The sequence below is a fragment of the Girardinichthys multiradiatus genome, chromosome 13, assembly GCF_021462225.1.
Source record: "Girardinichthys multiradiatus isolate DD_20200921_A chromosome 13, DD_fGirMul_XY1, whole genome shotgun sequence".
Taxonomy (NCBI): Eukaryota; Metazoa; Chordata; class Actinopteri; order Cyprinodontiformes; family Goodeidae; genus Girardinichthys; species Girardinichthys multiradiatus.
In genome coordinates, this window is record NC_061806.1 from 14,631,802 (window position 1) to 14,652,167 (window position 20,366).

At 40.4% G+C, this 20,366-nt stretch overlaps 2 protein-coding genes across 4 annotated transcripts; both read left to right on the forward strand.

The window, feature by feature from the left end:
• On the forward strand, positions 1 to 9,804 carry zbtb8b (zinc finger and BTB domain containing 8B). 3 transcript variants are annotated; one of them, XM_047382873.1, is made up of 5 exons: positions 1 to 124; positions 561 to 755; positions 7,570 to 8,488; positions 8,603 to 8,781; positions 9,253 to 9,804. In XM_047382873.1, the coding sequence occupies exons 2-5, from the start codon at positions 582 to 584 to the stop codon at positions 9,565 to 9,567; spliced, it is 1,587 nt and encodes a 528-aa protein (XP_047238829.1). In that variant the 5' UTR covers positions 1 to 124; positions 561 to 581; the 3' UTR covers positions 9,568 to 9,804. The 3 variants fall into 3 exon arrangements, with proteins under 3 accessions (XP_047238829.1, XP_047238830.1, XP_047238831.1); XM_047382874.1 differs by having other exon boundaries at positions 8,603 to 8,857; positions 9,253 to 9,618; XM_047382875.1 differs by having other exon boundaries at positions 8,603 to 8,821; positions 9,253 to 9,618.
• A 4,483-nt stretch (positions 9,805 to 14,287) lies between these two features.
• LOC124879884 (tissue alpha-L-fucosidase-like) lies at positions 14,288 to 20,044 on the forward strand. The gene is made up of 8 exons (XM_047384707.1): positions 14,288 to 14,786; positions 17,124 to 17,258; positions 17,643 to 17,780; positions 17,949 to 18,054; positions 18,179 to 18,379; positions 18,892 to 19,082; positions 19,225 to 19,324; positions 19,474 to 20,044. The coding sequence occupies exons 1-8, from the start codon at positions 14,446 to 14,448 to the stop codon at positions 19,606 to 19,608; spliced, it is 1,347 nt and encodes a 448-aa protein (XP_047240663.1). The 5' UTR covers positions 14,288 to 14,445; the 3' UTR covers positions 19,609 to 20,044.
• Positions 20,045 to 20,366: the final 322 nt, after the last annotated feature.

A 20,366-nucleotide genomic window follows, 5' to 3' on the forward strand; every position in this document is an offset into this window, starting at 1 on the left:
AAAAAACGTCATTGTTTAGCGAGGCGGAAGTCTTTGGCTTTTGTAGGCATGGAACAATGAAGCTCGCAAGCTGCTGTATTTTATCCGCGAGTATGTTTCTGTCAGAGTCGTTCTGAATATATAGGTAAGCCCGTAATCAAAAGTTTTATAATACCTTGTGTGAAACGCTTCGTTAAGACAAAGCGTGTCTTGCAACTGTGTTATATTTCTTGATTAGCAGCTAGCTCTTTAGTGCTCGCTGCACAGGTTGTCATGTTAGCAAACAGAGCAGAGCGTAAATTATTTTCTGTTTTTCTTTTAGGGTTAATGTTTTTTATTGGATGCAACATTTTTGTGTATAAAGGTAGCAATCATAATATTAAGTGTATTTACTGAGATTTGCTTGTATTGTTTGAAAATGTAGTGGATTTGCATACAAAGGGTAATGTCAAACATTGAAAATAGAACTGTCAGATGATATAGATGATATCCACTGTGTAGTGTTAGGTCGTTTTAGCATCGCGTCTTGTCTTTTTTTGTTTCTGATAACCACCCCCAGGATTTGTTTCTTTTCCTGCTAGGGCTCCGAGAAAAGGGAGACCATGGAGGTACCCTGTTATCTGTCTAAACTGCTGTTTGAGCTCAACGAGCAGCGAAAGCGAGATTTCTTCTGTGATTGCAGTATCCTGGTGGAGGGGCGTGTTTTTAAAGCCCATCGGAATGTGCTATTTGCTGGAAGCGGCTATTTCCGGGCTCTTCTGGTTCACTACCTTCAGGTGAGGACCTCAGTGCTGCTGCCTATGTTTTTGCCTTGGATTCCTGGGAATGTGAATGTCACACCCCTCACATCTTTGGAAATATGTTAGATCTTTTCATGGGACAACACTGATAAGACACTTTGATACAATGTAAAGTAGTCAGTGTACAGCTTGTTTAACAGTGTAAATTTGCTATCCCCCCAAAATAACTCAACGCAGAGCCATTAATTTCTAAACTGCTGGAAACAAAACTGAGTACACCTCTAATTGAAATTCTGCAAAGTATGCCCAACGTGTCAATATTTTGTGTGGCCACCATTATTTTTTTCACCCATGCCTTAACTCTATTAGGTATGAAGTTCACTAGAGCATCGCAGGTTGCCACGGGAACCTCTTCCACTTCTTCATGACGGCATCATGGAGTTGGTGGATGTTAGAGACCTTGCGGTCCTCCACCTTTCGTTTAAGGAAGCCCCACAGATGCTCAGTAGTGTTTAGAACTGGAGTCATGCCTGGCCAGTCCAGCACCTTTACCCTTAGTTTCTTTAGTAAAACAGTGGTCATCTTGGAGGTGTATTTGGTGTCATCATCATGTTGAAATGCTGCCCTGGGGTCCAGTTTCTAAAGGGAGGGGCTCATGCTCTGCTTCAGTATGTCACAGTACATGTTGACATTCATGGTTCCCTCAATGAACTGTAGCTCCTCACAACTGGCAGCCCTCATCCAGCCCCAAACCATGAGACTCCCACCACCATGCTTGACTGTAGTAAGACACGGTTGTCTTTCTACTCCTTACCTGGTTGCCACCACGTACACTTGACAGCAAATAAGTTTATCTTGGTCTCATCAGACCAATGAACATTGTTCCAGTAATCCATAGCCCCTTTTCCATTGAAAGCACCAGGATTTGTTTTACCTGGGTAAAAGGAATCCTGAGGATTTGGGATCCTTGTGTTTCCATTGCTCAGAAAAGCCACAGACCATTTATTTAAATCAGCCTAATGATGTAAGGGGAAGTTGTGAAGAAAACTGCAGTACACCTTAATTTCAGCAGATAGCATTACTCCTTTTAAAATATTAACCAATAAAAGATTATCTTTCAACTAATACATTTTTTTTTTGTTTGAAATGAAATAATAGGTGTTGAGCAGCTTTAGAGTTATGTTAGGGGTTTTAGAGCAATTTCTGCCTGAAATTACATACCTTAAATAAATCAAGTATAGCTCCACAGTTATTAGGCCTACATGCAAACTTTTGGTACCTGTGTAAAGGTAAGACATTTTTTTAAGAAATTTTTTCCAGTGGAACCACTATTGTAACTGTTACTATGTCTGATTTAATTGTGATTAAACAAAGAAAAAATAAACATTTTTGAGCCTCGCCAAACGTTTTTTCTAAATGAACATTGCAAAACACTATGGAAATCCTTTGGAATTCCTAAGAGAACCCCCAGGTCACATTCATCCTCATCTTCACTATAACTGCAGCTAAGTTGGACTGAATAAGTTGAAGCATAAATGTTCCACAAAACTTTTAGAGGGCAACGTGCCAGGCGGAAATGGCAGTTAGGCAAAGAGTGCCAAAACTTTCCCAAATGTGTTTTTTAGCTCATAAAAAGGAAATAAAAGGGAATCTAGTCAAATAAAAGTGTTGATTTCCACTGTAGGAGTCCTTCTGCATATGACATAGCCTTTGGTTATGACATTTACCGTATGTATCATCAAAATGAACAGTTTCAAACATAACTGGAAGCTATCGGAGTAGTGCGCAAGGTAGCAGCCAGCGGACACCAGAGAAGGCGCTAAAAAGACAAGTTATGCTTTGTTAGAAAGGTGAGTGTCTCTAGTTTATGATATGAGGCGTGGTGGTGCTGCAAAGAGAAATGTGCCTTTTGTACCATTTTGTTTACAGAGTCAGCAATGTCTGAGGGACCTTAAAATGTCATCGCCTGTGTTTAAGTTGCTGTAAAACTTAGAGGTATTTGTGCAAAACTCATTTGGGGAATTGTTTTGTGAAGATTAAAGCCTCCTCTTGCGATATATTTAAGAAAAAAAGTTGTTGGAGTTTTACCTAATTTTATGAACTGCCAAAAAGGGGCGTGGGTTTGAGATTGAGATTCTTGCTGAATCACTCATAACAGATGTCTACATGTTTTCATAAAAACATTTTTATTAGAATGAAAACAACTGATAATCAGTCCAGACATACAGAAAATTGATACCTTGACTGTCTAATCATAATCAAATATTTATATAAAGTAGAAGATGCGTAGACTGTGGAGGATGTAAGGATCACTGGGAGCTTCTGGGAAACTGCCTCCAAACCTGGAACTGTTGTCTCCTTCTGCAGAGCTGTCTGTATAAAACTATGAAAACTTTTAAATATTAAAGGGTTCATACTCCACGAAGTTAGGTTAACATGAATAGCCAGTCTTAGGGAAATGTTTATTTTTTATCTATATGGAAAATTTAAAGTGCTCTAATCTTCTGCATTAAAATATTTTCCCTACAGAACTGTAGTGAAACAGTTTATAACTAATACCTAAATTACCTTAAAATGTGACAAATTTCCAGCGGAAAATATTCAGTTTTGTATTCTGTTACTTGCGGTTATTCACCACATACTACTAAATGCTTTATAATCACTTTCAGCCGCCATAAACGGATAACAGGTAGCGGGTGCCAGCCCAAGATCTTGCAGCAGTAAGTGGGGATGTCCGAGTCCAACCACTTGGTTTGCTTAGCTTAGCAGCCATTTCACTGCATTTTGAACCAAGAAGCACTGTGTGCACAAACATTCCCACGGAGTGTATGGAGGTGATGAACCTTGTCACCGAGATGGTGAACAAGATAATTGCAAAAGCATTAAACCACCGTCAGTTCCGTGCATCGCTAGGCGAAGTTGACAGCAAATATTCCGATCTCCTGCTACACAACAAAGTCCGATGGCTGTCCAGGGGTGAGGTTTTACGTCGCTTCGTTGCTTGTTTAGAACACGTGAAAACATTCCTGAAAAGCAAAAACATGAACTACCCGCAACTGGAAGATACCGAGTGGCTGGAAAAACTGCACTTTACGGTGAATATGACAAGTCACCTAAACATGCTGAATAAAAGTCTTCAGGGGCGGGGAAACACTGCACGGTAAATGCTTGAAGCTGTTTTGTCATTCGAACGCGAGCTGACTGTATTCGCCAGAGATGTACAGCGAGGCACACTCTCTCACTATTATCCATCTTTGGATCAACATACCTGTGTGAGCAGATATTCTCAAACCTGAACTACATCAAATCCAAATACCGCACCCACCTTACAGATGAAAACCTGCAGTCTTGCGTGAAGATTAAAGTTACATCTTACGTGCCCGATGTTGAAAAGCTGTCCAGTGATGTCCGAAAACAGAAGTCACATTAAAGGGGTAAGAACACAATCCTGTTATAGGCACATATTTAGTAACAAAGTGGCTGTTTTTATAAAGTGATTTCTGATTTTTGCCAGTATATATCTGGAATGGCACATAAGGATATTATTGTGTTTTGCTGCTCAGATCCAGGATGGCTGCGTTGTATTGTGCGTGTCAAAAAAGAAGAGGATGCTGCTGCGTTTTACCCTTGCACTGACTTAATTTGAATTTGCAGAAAACTAAAGAAGAGGATAATGCACAGAAATCAAACTTAAACTGTATTATTTTAATTTTATTTACTTTATCTTTTCAAAAGGCTGCTGTTTTATTGCACTCTGTCTGTTGCCCAGGTAAGGGGGGAAAGAGAAGAGGATTGTATTGTATTATTGAGGATTGAAGAGGACTGCATTTTATTTCCATGTGGAGGTCTGAAATTACAGGAAGCCTTTTAATACACGTTCCATTTTTTTCAAATCCTCAAAATAAAAATGACATCAAAAATCTGATTTCTTTATTGTATTTCTATAATTTCATCAATGCAACGAAACATAATACATTAATATAGCAATGGAAGTTAAACTTAAAGCACCATCGTACAACAGAACAGATTTGTTTTTTGGTCCAATATGGCTCTTCCAACATTTTGGTTTGCCGACCCCTGGTTTAGGCATTAATGGCTGTGTGTTGAGTTATTTTTAGGGGACAGCAAATTTACATTGATACACAAGCTGGACACTGATTACTTTACACTGTATCAAACTGTCACAGCTTCAATGTTGTCCTATGAAAAGATATAATAAAATATTTACAAAAATGTGAGGGTTGTACTCACTTTTGTGATATATTGTACTTTAACTTACTAAAAACATTAAATAGAATTACTCAGCTTTTGATGAGGCATGTATTCCTGACAGACTAGAATGCACTAACAGCATTAAGTACCTAATTTTATTCATATTTCATTCATAAATCGGTAATATAGTGCCTTGTGAAGGTTTCATCTATAAAAAAGTTTTTCACAGGTTGTCAGATTACAATCATAAACCTCAGTATATTATATTTGGATTTTATATGATAGTCCAACACAAAGCAGAGCATAATTATGAAGTTAATAAAAATGGGTGGTGTGGATTCACTCTGATATCCTAAAACTAAAAATGACTCTTTATGAGATTTTCTCAGTTTAATAACCTTGAGTAAAAATATCAGGACTTTACTTAACACAAACGTTAAAAAAAATAGCTTTTAAACCAAAAGTAGCAACCACTACCAGTTCTTTTAAGATGGTTAACATTAAAGATACAATGATTTTGTCTGAAATGGAGTTATTGTTACTGAAAACACAGCTGAGAGTCAACAGTTTCATGTACTCATGACGTGTTACAGCTCATTTGGTTCAGCTAAAATATCAGTAAATTATGTAGTTATAAGCAGTCAATTTAAAATGAGTCAGCTAAAATAGTATGTTGATTGCTCTGTATATAGAATCTGTATATTACATATGGTGCTAATATATGCTAACTAATTTCCCAGGCTATTGACTTTTGTTAGCTTTCCTGCACTCTTAACAGACTTACTGCTCTACTTTTAGTATGACTACTTTACTTAAAAAAAAATAGTACCTTAATACCAGGAATAGGTGTCGCTTCTGTAGCTTCCATCTCTTAACCTTCCAAGGAAACATCTTTCTTGTAAACAGGGGAAACTGAGTGACTGGGGTGTGCTGAAAGAGGTGATTTAACTTAGCTTTTAAAGCCATGGTTTACCTTGAGACCAGTAACCAGTCCATGCCTAATTACAACCTATTTCCTTTAGAAGTCTGATTAATAGAGTTCACCTCTTTGTAATTTCAGTATAAATAAAGCTGTTCTGATGGCCTCAAAGGTTTATTAAAGAACGTTTGTCAAAAACGGCATCATGAAGACCAAAGAATGCAGAAAGACAGATCAGTGATAAAGTTGTGGAGATGTTTAAAGCTGTGTTAGATTATATCCCACGGTTTAAATGCCACTGTTTAAGTCCTTATTTGAAAATGAAAAGCACATCCCACAACTAAAACCTAACAAGATATGGCCATGCCCCTATGCTGAGAGACAAGCAAGGGAAGACATTAATCAGAGAGGCAGCCAAAAGTCCAATGTTAACTCTGGAGGAGCTGCAGAGATCCACAGCTCTCATCAGATAATCTCTCAACAGGACAACTATTAATCTTGTACTTTTCTAAAGATTTGTGCTTTATGGAAAAAAAAAAATGGCAGGAAGAAAACCACAAGTCCTATTTGTAAAACAAGTCATGCAGGGGACATAACAAACAGAAAAACATTTAGAGGGCAAAGGCTTGAGACTCAAATGATGATTAACTTTCCAGCAGGGCAATAACACTACAATGGAATGGTTTAGAAGAAAAGCATATTCATGTGTTTTAGCACCTAAATCAAACGGAGAATCTTTCGCAGGACTTGAAAATTGTCTCTCAATCCAACAAGACTATTTTAGAAAGAAGTCGCTAAATGTGCAAAACTGATAGAACCATACCCCAAGACATGCAGCTGTAATTGCAGCCTTATGTAGCTCTAAAACATCTGAGACTGTTGTTGCATGGTTATAAAAACATGGATTGTTTTCTTTCCACGGCACAATTATCCACTGTTTTGCCCTGATCTATCATATAAATCCCCCCAAAACATATTTAACTTGTGTCTGTAGAGTGCCAAAAGGTTTTTATATGTGGAGTTTATTATACTGCTGATAATAGTTTATCTCAGGTGTCGACTGTCCTCTTATCTACCTTTAATACAGTGATATAATCACACGTCTGATCTACTCCTAAATCGTAGGGCTACAACTAACAATTATTTTGCTAATTGATTAATCTGTAGACTGTTTTCTTTTTTTTTTTCGATTAATCAATTAATAATCAGATGGCAAAAAGTGCTCAATGGATTTGTTTTTACAGAATTTGAACCAGGTGAAGCTCAACAAATAACCCATAAAATGTTTTTACAAAATATTGAAATACATTTTATTTTAAAATCTAAATTAAATCTAATTAACATTTTAATAGGTTTAACATTTCAAAATACCATAGCCAAAAATATATTTTTGACATATTCAGATAATTGTAGATTAATTTATTTATCAGGTTTTGTATTCTGACATGCATAAAATGTGTTTAACAACATGTATGTGACTGTTTTTAGGTGTAACTTGCTTTAAAGCAGCCATGCTGTAGTTCAGTAGCTTCTTTATTTTGTACAGAAGAGGGTTTGTGGTTAGTTCTGTGCACTTATATGTTGTTTTTAACCCTTCAGGTGTCTTTTTAAATAATAGTATGCATAAAAACTGTGAAAATCCATTTTCTGTTAAATGAAGTGTTTGCAGAGTTGTAGTTTTAAATATATTGGATATATTGGATGTACATCTCTTCTCAGGACAGCGGACAGCGCTACAGCACAGCGTCGTTGGACATCGTAACAGCTGACGCTTTCTCCGTCATCCTCGACTTCCTCTACTCTGGCCGCTTAGCTCTTAACAGCAACAACGTCATTGAGGTGATGTCAGCAGCTAGCTACCTGCAGATGACAGATTTGGTCAACTTTTGCAAAGAGTACATCCACTCATCTTTGGAGATTTGTAACAAGGAGAAGGAGAGGAACACGCAGAAAGAGAACAAGCCGGACGATGGAGAGATTGGACCTGCTGACAGTGGAACTCCTGCATCCATCTCAGGTGGTGCAGATGTTACAGGGACATGTTCAGAGGCTGTAGAGGCAGATGGAGGCTCAGTTTTAGGTCCTGAGGCAGGGACCTCAACAAGGACGCCCTTGTCCACTGCTGTTGCCACCCCTGCCGGCTCCAGTAGAAACATTGGCAGTGCTTACTCCTCTAAGGAAGGGTTTGCCCCTGGGAGTGAAGAACAAAAGGGGCACATGGATCAGACTAACCTCTCATCCTCCTCATCCTCTGCTTTGACTCCAGAGTTAGTGAACCCTAAAATAGAGTACGACCCTGATGAACTTGTAGAGTCCCCTGACACCAAAGACCTTGCTCCATATACAGGACCTTCTCTGCACAGCACACACCATAGCAGGTTACTTCTCCAAAGTCCCTCAACCTCCAACGAGCGCTCCCCTTTGGGATACAGCCCTTCATTTAATGCCCGACAGCTGATGGAGATTCTGTCCAGGGGTGAAGGCCCCAGAGGCCCCAGCCCTCTGGGGGACCGGGCAGGTCAGCGCTTCAGCCAAGGACTGGGCAGCAACACAGGAGGTGGCAGAATGGATGAAAATTTAGGTTTTGTTGGGTCATCTATCATGGAGATCCAATCTGATTGGCTTGGAGAGGACACAGGTAATTGCCTCAGTTAGTCTTAACTGTGACCAATTAAGATAGAGTAATGTCTAACACCACCTTTGTCCAAGTTAGATACAGATATATTCAGTTGTTGTATTTCTCCCCCTGTAGGCGATGGCTTGGTAGTGCCAGTAAAACTCCACAAGTGCCCTTTCTGTCCATACACTGCCAAGCAGAAAGGAATCATGAAGAGACACATCCGCTGCCACACAGGAGAGAGACCCTTCCCCTGTCCCATGTGTGGGAAGAGGTTCACACGGCAGGAGCACCTCCGCACCCATGCTCTTAGTGTAAGAGCCAACATTGTGTTGTTTTATGCCTCCTGCAAAGGTGTTTACTTGCATTCTCTACAGCTGCAGCAAAACAGTTGAGTCGTATGTGAGAACGCTGCGTGCATTTCAGGAACATTTGCCAATAGTAAAACACAAAAGTGGTTAATGATGTGGACCAGGGCAGACTGAATTGGCTTCAATGATCTATAGTGATCATTACAAAGGTTTTTCTTTTTTTAAATGCCCCATTAAAATAATTTTCTTGTCCCACCAATGTTTTGTGCAGAACTGCAGCATCATTCAGTTCTTCTGGTAAAAAGAATTATGGCAGACAAACCTATAATGATCCTGATAATACCAATTGGCTCCACTGAGCATGCTCCTGTGTGTGTGTGTGTGTTTGATTGCACTTGTTGTTCTTCACCAACTCTAATCTCTCAATATGCAACAGCCAAATCTTAATAATACCCTCTGTGTGCCTGTCCGTAGGTTCACAGGCACTATTGGCCAGTATCATGCAAGAGCTGCAGGCGAACGTTCACCGGGTCAAGCGTTTCACCGGGATTGAGGCGCTTCGGCATCTGCGACAGCTGCAACTGTGTGACCACAACTAATGAGGACTCTGCCCCCGTTGACCCCTCCAGCCAGGTGGAGCCCATGGTGCGTGGGGATGGCAGCACAGACTGGTCAAGCTTTATGGACGATGTGGACGAGGTGGAGGTCGGTAGAGTGGAGGACTTGGTGGAGAAACAGATGCTGGAAAGACAGCTGGCCGAGTGCTCAGATGTCAATCATACACTGTAAATTTACCATCCTCTAGAAATAAAAAGGGGCCTCACCTCCCTTACATCGTTACTGCAAGGTGATTTATTTATTCACTCATTTGTTTTCAGAATATTGTGTCCAAAGCTGCCTGTCTGTGTGTACCAGTGTGATTTGTCAGTAGCAGGAAACCTGCCCAGTATTTGTGAATTTATATGTAGGTGTAACTTTAAATTTCAAACATGTACCGTGCCAACAGAAAGTATTCACACCCCTTTACTTTTTCGACATTTTTTCCCACACATTACATTACACGGTATAGTTTTTCTTTTGAAAATCTATACAAATTAGAGAAAACATGTTTTCAAATGTTCTGATAAATCTCAGAAAAAGTAAACATTTAAACATACCAGAAAAACATAAGTATTCACACTCTGTGCCACTTAATTAAGTTGCTTCTAATTTATACTGATCATTCTTCGGAACCTTCTGCAACTAAACGGAGTCCAGCTTTGCTAAACTCGGTTAATTAAACATGATTTGGATTGGGGCAATCTTGTCTCTATAAGGTCCTGCAGAAACCAAGCAAGGAGGTCAAACAACTTGTCTGTAGACCGAGATTGGATTGTGTTGAAGCACAAATTTGGGTAAAGATACAAAGAAATTTCAAAATCTTTGAATTTCCCATGAAAGATCAGGATGAAATAACATCATTCAGAAATAGAACAAGCTTGGAACCACCAAGACCCTTCTCAGATTTGGCTGCTTGACCAAACTGAGTTATCAGGGAAGAAGGGCCATGGTCAGAGAGGTCACCAAGAACCAGTCAGTCACTAAGGCTAAGCTCTATTGTTCCCTTGTGGAGGTAGGGAGACATCCAGAAGGTCAGTCATTACTAATGCACTCCAGCAACTAGGCCATTACGGTAACTGACAATTCAATTCAAAAATACTTTATTAATCCCAAAGGGAAATTAAATGTTGTTGTAGCTCATTATGAAGGTTTCCTCAAAGAGCCGTTGTAGATGCTGATGGTTGTGGGCAGGAAGGATCTCTTGTAGCGCTCCGTCTTACAGCAGATCTGAAGAAGCCTCTGACTGAAGACACTCTGTTCACAATTGCATCTCCACTCTAGTCTGTTGTCCAGATGAACACCGAGGTATTTATACTCCTCCACCACCTCCACTTCTTCTCCCATGAAAGAAATAGTTTTTGACTTATTCCTGTTTCTCTTAAAATCTACAATCATCTCCTTTGTTTTAGTCACGTTCAACATGAGATGATTGTTTCCACACCATGCCACAAAGCGGTCCAACACCTTCCTGTACTCAGCTTCTTGTCCATCTCTGATCCACCAACGACTGCAGATTCATCAAAGTATTTCTGCAGATGACAGGAGTCTGTCTTGTACTGGAAGTCTGAGGTGTACAGAGTGAAAAGGAATGGTGAGAGTACAGTCCCCTGTGGTGCTCCTGTGCTGCTGACTACCTGGTTAGACTCACAACCCTTCAGTCTCACAAACTGTGGTCTGTTTGTCAGGTAGTCTTTGATCCAGGAGATTGTTGAGGCCTCCACCTGAGTCTTCTGGAGTTTCTGACAAAGCAAATCAGGTTGGATTGTATTAAATGCACTGGAGAAATCAAAGAACATGATCCTCACAGAGCTGCTGGCTTTGTCCAGATGACAGTGGGTTTGTTGAAGCAGGTGTATGATGGTATCTTCAACTCCAACTCCACAGCGACCAACTACTCCTTACTAACAGTCAAATGGCTGCTCACTTTAGATTTACTAAAAGCACCTTAGAGACCAAGAGAAACATTCTCTGTTTAACACAGGCACCTGGCTAACACCATCCCAACTGTGAAGCATTGTGGTGGCAGCATCACGCTGTGAGGATGTTTTTCTGCGGCAGGAACTGAGTGACTAGTCCATACAAAGGGTAAGGGGACAGCGGGCAAATATAGAAATTCGTAAGAAAACCTGCTCCAGAATGCTATAGTACTCAGACTATGGCAAAAATTCCTCTTCCAATACAACAATGACCTGAAGCAATTATTAGCAGTTATGGAAGAGTGGCCTCAGGAGCAGTCTATGAATGTGCTCGAATTGCCCAGGCAGAGCCTGGATTTAAATCCACTCTCTGAAAATACTTAAAAATACCTGTCTGCCAACAATGTTCTTCCAAACTGACTGGGCCTGAGAGGATCTGCAGAAAAGAGTGGGAGAAAATACCCACAACAGAAATGTAGAGACAGGAAATAAAGAGGTGAGGCTGTGATCCAACCAAAAATTAAGCCATCGCTGTGAATACTTATGAAACACTAGATTAACAAGCTTTTGGCAATAAAAAGTACTCTGCTTTTTAAAACTATATTTCTTCCTTGTCATTATGGAGTAATGCATGGAGATTGTTAAATACTCAAGCCTAGCTTTATATAAGGAGTATGAATACTTTATGGTTGTACTGGACTTGCACATCTAAAGAAATTTAAATTTATTTGTATAATCTGTACACAGGGAAGCAAAGAAGCTTTTGTAGCCATCCAACAGGATCTGGATTAAGGTCCTTGAGACAGTTAATCATTAAAAAATTCAAATACATATTTTTCCCCTTTAACACTTTCATCTGGTGCCTCTATTGATGTTATGAGTACTTTAAATTCAACTTTCTAATGACTTAATTTAATAATAAAAACGGTTTCACCTAATTAAGTATTCATCATGCCTACAGAAATGGCAGCAATGTATGTGAAGAAGTGACTAAATAAAGCACCAATACCTCACCTGGACATTCATTGAAACATTTTGGCGATGCCGCTGTGTATGTAAAGATGTCTGTCTGTGTAGCTTGCTACATGTTTTATATATGTGCCTAAAGACTTTCATGTGCACTGTACTTTAAAAGGCTTATACAATACAACCATAACTGTAATCAAGAAATATTTCTCCATCTGTATTTTGAATGTGGACTTCATAGTTTACTTTGCAAGGCTCATGAATGCCCGAGGTATTTATAGATGTGCTGCCATCTAGTGGCTTAAACCTCTCTTATTTGCTGGAGCTTCTGTGATGTATTTTATTTATTTGAGGCAGTGAATAATCTGAGCTCAAAGCACTTTATAAGACACACACATCCAGAATATGTATAGAAATATTTAGACAGTTCATTTTAATAGTAGGGACAGATTTCTTTCTTTAGAGACAAATTTGTGATCAAATCTTTGAAAAAAAAATAAAAAAACAAATCTCAATGTTAAAGGTTTATAAGAAATGCACTTTTAGGATCTAACCATTTTACCAGAACCTGAGCAACTCTAGCAATTAACTACTTTATAACTGTATTTCATAACTTTGTTATAAAATGATAAAATACTTTAAAACGGGTTTTTTTTTAATATAAAAGATAAAAATGGTAGTTCTAGTATTTTTCTCCATGTTTTCTTATGCTATATTTGCATAGAATGTCCACAAAGGAATGGCACTAATTATACAAGGATATCTCTCTTCTTTAGTTCTTTTGTTTAGGCTACAAACTGCATGTTCTTTCTTTATTTCACATAAACACGGAATGTTGCAGTCCCAAAAATGGTTGGTCTTCTCATAAAAGTTTGCCTTTTTTTTGCTCTAAAACCTAAAATTAGATATAATTTTTTTTCAGTTCTCTAAATATATGACAGCTTGCTTTATTCAAAGGGTCATGTAGGTTTCATGGTTCTAGACAAATTTAATTTATTAGGAATGAGCTCTTTGTGTGTGTGTTGGTGGTTCTCGGTGTCCAGGGCCGGGTGCTTCGGTGTGTGCCAGCACACTCCCAGTGGTTGCTTGGCAGGCCCTCTGCTTGGGGCGGCGTGCCCTAGGGTCTCGGGGTCCATGGCTGGATCTGCTCCGGCGTAGACGGCTGCTGGAGGACCCGTGGGTTTGTTGCTATAGGTCAGTGGGGCTTGTGCACATTTTGTATTCTCATTTTCTTTCTCTCCTATATTCTTTTCTACTTCTCTCCCTTCTTCCTTTTTGCCCCTCCTCTCTCTCTCTCTTTTGCTGCTTTTATTTTTCCCATTTCATTTCCGTCTCCATGTCCATTGCAGTTGAAATAATCCCAAATCAGTTTCTAATAAAGTTTTATATATATGAAGCGGAGCATTATAGTGTTAGCCATAATGCTCCACTTGTGAAAGTAAATCTGTTGGGCTTCTTCTTCTTCACTCACACAACAGTTCTGAACAATATTCTGCCAGACAGGACACAGTATATAAAAAAAAAGAGGAATAAGCTCTTTGGATGGTATGGGTTGAAACCCAAATGGTTTAGGTTTGTAGTTGTCTCTCAGTTACTTGAAAAGTTTGATTTTATCCCACATGTTTGCCACACTTTTGACAAAAACCATTGACAAAAGAAAAATGTTTTCAAAAATAAATGGATTCCGTTTTAAAATGACACATAACATTGTTAGCAAAGGAAAAAGCTAATACAGAGGTCCAAGAAGGCGGCGGCCTAATTTGAAACTAGTTGCAAAATTCAGGCAGCACAACCCCTTCGCTGTTTTTAAAGAAATATTTGGTTGTACCCCCGACTGAACACTGAAATGCAATTAAAAACTGTAAACATATTTGAGTACATAGTTGCAAACCAAACAAAATAACATCTATTTAATTAAGGCATTTTAAATATCTATTTATAAGCCTTATTTGTATAATGCATAAAAAATATGATTTTGCTCATGAGAAAAAAAATAAGATTGTAGTGGGCATTTAGACTGGTTAAAGTAATTCACGAGTGGACGTTAAACGAGTCAGTCACGTGACACATCACGTGATTCCAGTCATGGGACGAGGAAACAACTCTCCAACACCAGCAGGCGCACCTGGTCAAACCCTTGCGCAGGGCATGAGATGAGTTTCAGGTAGGCCGCCTTGTTACAATCATGGCGGCTGTTTTCCTCCTTCTCCTCGCCTTCGTGCCTCCCACCGCGGCTCGTTACACGCCTGACTGGACGAGCCTGGACGGTAGACCGCTGCCCTCTTGGTACGACGAAGCTAAGTTGGGCATTTTTGTCCACTGGGGTGTGTTTTCAGTGCCCGGCTTCGACAGCGAGTGGTTCTGGTGGCACTGGCAAGGTCAGCAGCCGCCCGACCCGAAGTGTGTGAGCTACATGTCCAGGAATTACCCACCCGGCTTCAGCTACCCGGAGTTCGCCCCTCACTTCCACGCTCAGTTCTTCAACCCGGAAGAGTGGGCGGACATCTTCAAAGCCTCTGGTGCAAAGTAAGGTGTTTTAACCTGTTTTACAGAGCACCTTCCACCAAGTTCCACTTCCGGGTAGCTCCAAATCAGAAACAGGATCGGCGCTCACTTTACAGCCATAAAAAAATGAACCCATACACTTTGTATCAGGTTACAAACTCAAAACGCTCATGAATTTTATTGGGATTTTATGTGATAAAAGGAGTGCAGAACCGGGAAGTTCTGGTGTATTTCTATACACCTCTCCTTAAAAAAAATTCATCATCTGAAAACGGCACAACTGTAAACCTACCAGAACATGACTATCTACCAGATAAGGAGAGCTAGATGCCCATGGTAGCTCTGGTCGAGCTGCAGAGATCATTAGCTCGTTATGCAGTCTGTAAATCTGGTTTTTGTGGAAGAGTGGCAAGAAGAGAGCCATGTTGATTATTATAGTTGTTTGCCACACACGTTTAGGGGACACCGCACACAGGAAACAGACCTAAATCTGTGGCAAGACTTGAAATTGCTGTTTAGAGCAACTCTTTATCCAAACTGACCGAACTTGAGTGATTTTGCTAACAGGAATGAACAAGCTCTTTCAGCGCATGAAAACAAAGAAAGCTGGAGGATCTGAAAACGTCTCCCCATCATGTCTGAAAGCCTGTGCAACTCGCTCTGATCTTCACAAGGATTTTCAACAAGTCACTGGAGAAATGTGAGGTCCCCTCCTGCCTCAAACGATCCACCATCATCCCAGTGCCCATGAAATCCACCATCCTAGGATTAAATGACTACAGGCCTGTAGCCCTGACGTCTGTGGTCATGAAATCCTTTGAGCAGCTGGTGTTGAAGCACCTGAAAGACATCACAGGCCCCCTGCTGGACCCCCTGCAATTTGCTTACTGAGCAAACAGGTCAGCAGATGATGCTGTTAACTTAGGTCTACACTTCATCCTGCAACACCTCGACCATCCAGAGACGTACGCCAGGATCCTGTTTGTAGACTTCAGCTCGGCCTTCAACACCATCATACCAGACATCCTCCACCAGAAGCTCACCCAGCTCAACGTCCCAGCCTCCACCTGTCAGTGGATCAACAGCTTCCTGATGGACCGACAGCAGCAGGTGAGACTGGGGAGCATCTTCTCCCGATCCAGATCAATAAGTACTGGTTCCCCCCAGGGGTGTGTTCTATCCCCACTCTTCTCCCTGTACACAAATGACTGCACCTCAGCGGACTCGTCCGTGAAACCCCTGAAGTTTGCAGATGACACCACTGTCATTGGACGGATCCAGGACGGTGATGAGTCTGCATACAGACAGCAGGTGGATCGGCTGGTACACTGGTGCGGTCAGAACTACCTTGAACTGAACTTACTCAAGACTGTGGAAATGGTGGTGGACTTTCGGAGAACACCACCCCCATACACCCCCTCACCATCCTCAAGAACACCTTGTCAGCTGTGGACCACTTCAGGTTCTTAGGAACCACCATCTCTGAGGACCTGAGATGGTCTTCACACATAGACACTGTTTGAAAGAAGGCCCAGCAGAGACTGTACTTCCTGAGGCTACTCAAGAAGTTCAACCTTCCACAGGAGCTGCTGGTCATCTTCTACACTGCCATCATTCAGTCTGTCCTGTCTTCATCCATCTCAGTGTGGTTTGACTCATCCACAAAACAGGACAGGTCCAGACTGCAACGAATAATCAGGACTGCAGAGAGAATAATCATAGTTGACCTTCCCTCCATCCAGGACTTATACAGGTCTAGGGTCAAGAAAAGAGCTGCTAAAATCTCTGCAGACCCCACACACCCTGCACATAAACCGTTTAGAGTTTTACCTTCAGGCCGTCGTTACAGAGCGCTGTTCGCTAAAACCAGACGCCACAGAGACAGTTTCTTCCCCCAGGCTGTTTCTCTGATGAACATTTAATAGAGTACAAAACAACAGCATACAGATGTCTCAAATGCACCTTTTTTATTAGATATGTGTATATTGTACATTGTAAATATGTATATTCTGTAATACAAAAACAAAACCAAAGAGCAAAGTGTACCGGAGTCAAATTCCTTGTTTGTATGTACGAACTTGGCAATAAAGCTGATTCTGATTTTAGTTCCAAGACTCTAGAAAGTGGATAGACAAAAATGTTTCTGTTTCTGCAGCTATTTTATTTTTTTTAATGTAAAGTATTTTCTCTGGGCTGCTGAATACAAATGCATGTGAGACTTTTCAGATTATTATCTTTTCAACATAAATGAAAAATCATGTATTTTTCATTTACTTGCACTGGTCTGGCACATAAAAGTAACAAGCTGTACCAATGCTTTTGCAAGCTAACGTATGTTTCACAATCTTCTCTTTACAGATATGTTGTCCTGACTGCCAAACACCATGAAGGATTTACTAACTGGGCGTCTCCATATTCCTGGAACTGGAATTCTGTTGATACTGGTCCTAACAGGGACTTAGTGGGAGACCTGGGAGATGCAGTACGCAACAGGTGGGTCCTCACCGAAGCTCAATGGAAAGAAGGTCTTAAGTAATAGAGTGCGCTAGGCACATGAAACACAGCACTAAACCATCAGAACCACATCATCTAGAACTGAAAACATATTGTCCATGTAAGAAGTAAAACGACAAAAAAGCCAACTTTCCACTTTGCATTAAGATGAATACTATTTACAGATTTAAATGTTGCATTTGTCTAATGCTATCTATTGCCCTAACATTGTATGCAACATTATTATGTAGAGTGAACTCGGCTTTCTGTGACTTAGAATGAGGTTGTGTTTATATTAGATTTTCTCTGCAGTGAAGGCCCACTTGAATGAATTCTGAAGGTTTTTTTGGTAATCCTTCAAAGTTCTGTTGTTTCATCCATTAGATCGCTGCACTACGGGCTCTACAACTCCTTGTATGAATGGTTCAACCCGCTCTACTTAGATGACAAGAAGAATGGATTCAAAACACAGCGGTTTGTGATGAAGAAACTGCTTCCTGAGCTCTATAACATGGTCGTAAGGTCAGTCATTTTTCAGGTATGGTGCTTACCGATTGCGCTGTGTGTTGTTTTCAAGTTTCCGTTTTATTATTATTGCACAAATAACGGCCACACCTTAGTCAAATTAGCTTGCTCTCAGTAATCACACAACATGATAGTATAATTTAATCCCGTTTTCTTGCCTTGCAGGTACAGACCTGAGGTGATCTGGTCTGATGGCGACTGGGAAGCACCTGACACCTACTGGAACTCCACCCAGTTCCTGACGTGGCTTTACAACGACAGCCCTGTCAAAGTCAGTGCTTTTATGACAGGGAAACTCTACCATGCAAGAACTGTCCGCACTTTGTTTTATAGCTTTGTAGAAAACTAAAATAATCGTTTCTGTCAGTCTGTTTACCATATCCTCCTCGTCTTAGGATACTGTCGTGACCAACGACCGATGGGGAGCTGGCTGTGCCTGCAAGCACGGTGGCTTTTATAACTGCGAGGACAAATATACTCCAGGTCAGCTGCCCAAACACAAGTGGGAGAAATGCACATCTGTGGACACTTTATCCTGGGGTTACCGTCGAAACATGAAGCTCAAAGAACTGATGGAGTTGCCTGTTATTATTGACGTAAGGATGCAAGATGACGTTCCTTGTAATCAGCTACAGTGCCTCGGAAAAGCATTCCCACCCCTAGAAAAACAGAAACTAGGAGGTACTTGTGAGGTGGAAGGGAATCTTTAGTTTTTTTTTTACAAATACATAAGAGAATGGCGTACATTTGTGTTCAGCCACTGATTCAATACGGATTCAATACAATACACTGCAGTTACAGTTTCTAGCAGCTTTGCACATCTAGACACTGAAATCTTTGTTGATTCCTTTGCTAAACGGCTCAGGCTCAATCAGATTGGATGGAGAGCATCAGTGAAAATTAGTTTTCAAAACGTCACCGATTCTCAATTAGATGTAGATCTAAACTTTGGACCATTTGAACACAGTATGGTTTGTTCTAAAACAGTCCAACTTATTTTCAAGCATTGTATACAGACATCTTAAAGGCACTAAAAATACAAGGTTTCATTATCCTAACCATTTTATCTCATTTTGTCAGGACTGACTGCTTCTTGTTTTCTTCACAGGATCTGGTCAGCACGGTGGCTCTTGGAGGTAACTATCTTCTGAATGTAGGCCCCACAGCCGATGGGACTATCCCCACTGTGTTTGAGGAGAGGCTGAGGGGTGTTGGCGCCTGGCTTGAAACCAACGGAGAGGCCATATTTGCTACCAAACCCTGGAGGGTCCAAATGGAAAACACCACCATACCAGTGTGGTAAGAGAGTTCTTTAGGATCTGAGCGTTGCTCCCTGCTGGTGTTTTCCTTTCATGCTAATGCAAACAGAGTATGTGTTTGGGTTTAATGAAAAACCCATAAATGGGCTTAATGGATGACGTTACTTTTGACATTCTTCTAGGTATACCTCAAAAGGGGCCACAGTCTACGCCATCATAACAGCCAGACCCCCAACAACTACACTGAAGCTGTTGATCCCCAAAACATCACTAACAACTAAGGTAAATGGGACTATTACGATGCTGTCTATGTTGCTTCGGACAGTTCACTGAATATTAGTAATTCTTCTGGAACAAGTACATGTGACCAAACATATGATCAATAATGTAAGTGTGAAAAGGAACAAACAGAAAAGCTGTCTCTTTTCCAGGTGACCCTCTTGGGAATTCCTTCCCCTTTACCCTGGGCCCCGGTCTACCCTAATGGAGGTCTCATCGTTCTTTTACCTGATCTACCTTCCACTCCTGGTCAAGCATGGACACTCAAACTGGACGCTGTCCAGTAAAATTTGAAACCATAAAGCGTTTACACTATAAGGCCTTATATATATTTAATACAATTCATGTTTTATTTCAGGAAAATTCAGGTTTTGATTTTCCACTTTTCACCAATAATTAGGGAATGTATCGACTATGCTTAAGGGAAAAAAATTTTTCTTGTTCAAATGAAAAATAACACTCACCTTTGACCATTCTTTTGCTGCTTTGAGGACTTGGTGTTTAATGTTAATGTGTGACAGCATCTTATTTTGGCTCTTGTTATTCATCATTTATGACCATGAATTAATAGTGGAATTCCTGTTCAAACTGTGCAGCTTTCTTGGGAATTTCTCAGCTGATTGCCTCAAATTTACTGGAAAACGAAAAGCGCCTTTCTCATTCATTCTTTACTCTTACTTTGATGTTTCTCAAATTTTGGAATAAAACATTCTGTCAATTTTGTTATGTTGTCAGTATAAAGAAATCCAAATAAGATTTACTTCTTACACTACGTATTGACATGTGGATATCTGAGAACAAGGTGACTCTGCATATTTTTGCTAACGGACTGCGTTGAAGTTTTGGGCAGCTTGTTAGCCGTTTTAGCTTCTGGAAACTACCTCTGTGCCCCCAGAGGTTAATTCTCATACATCTTTCACACTTATTTTAGTACCTGCTATTGTTCATTAAATGACCCACCAGTATTACCTGGATGTTACAGCCACATACTCCTACATCCAATTACTGGATGCCTTTTATATTTAAATTTGTAATGTAAAAGACA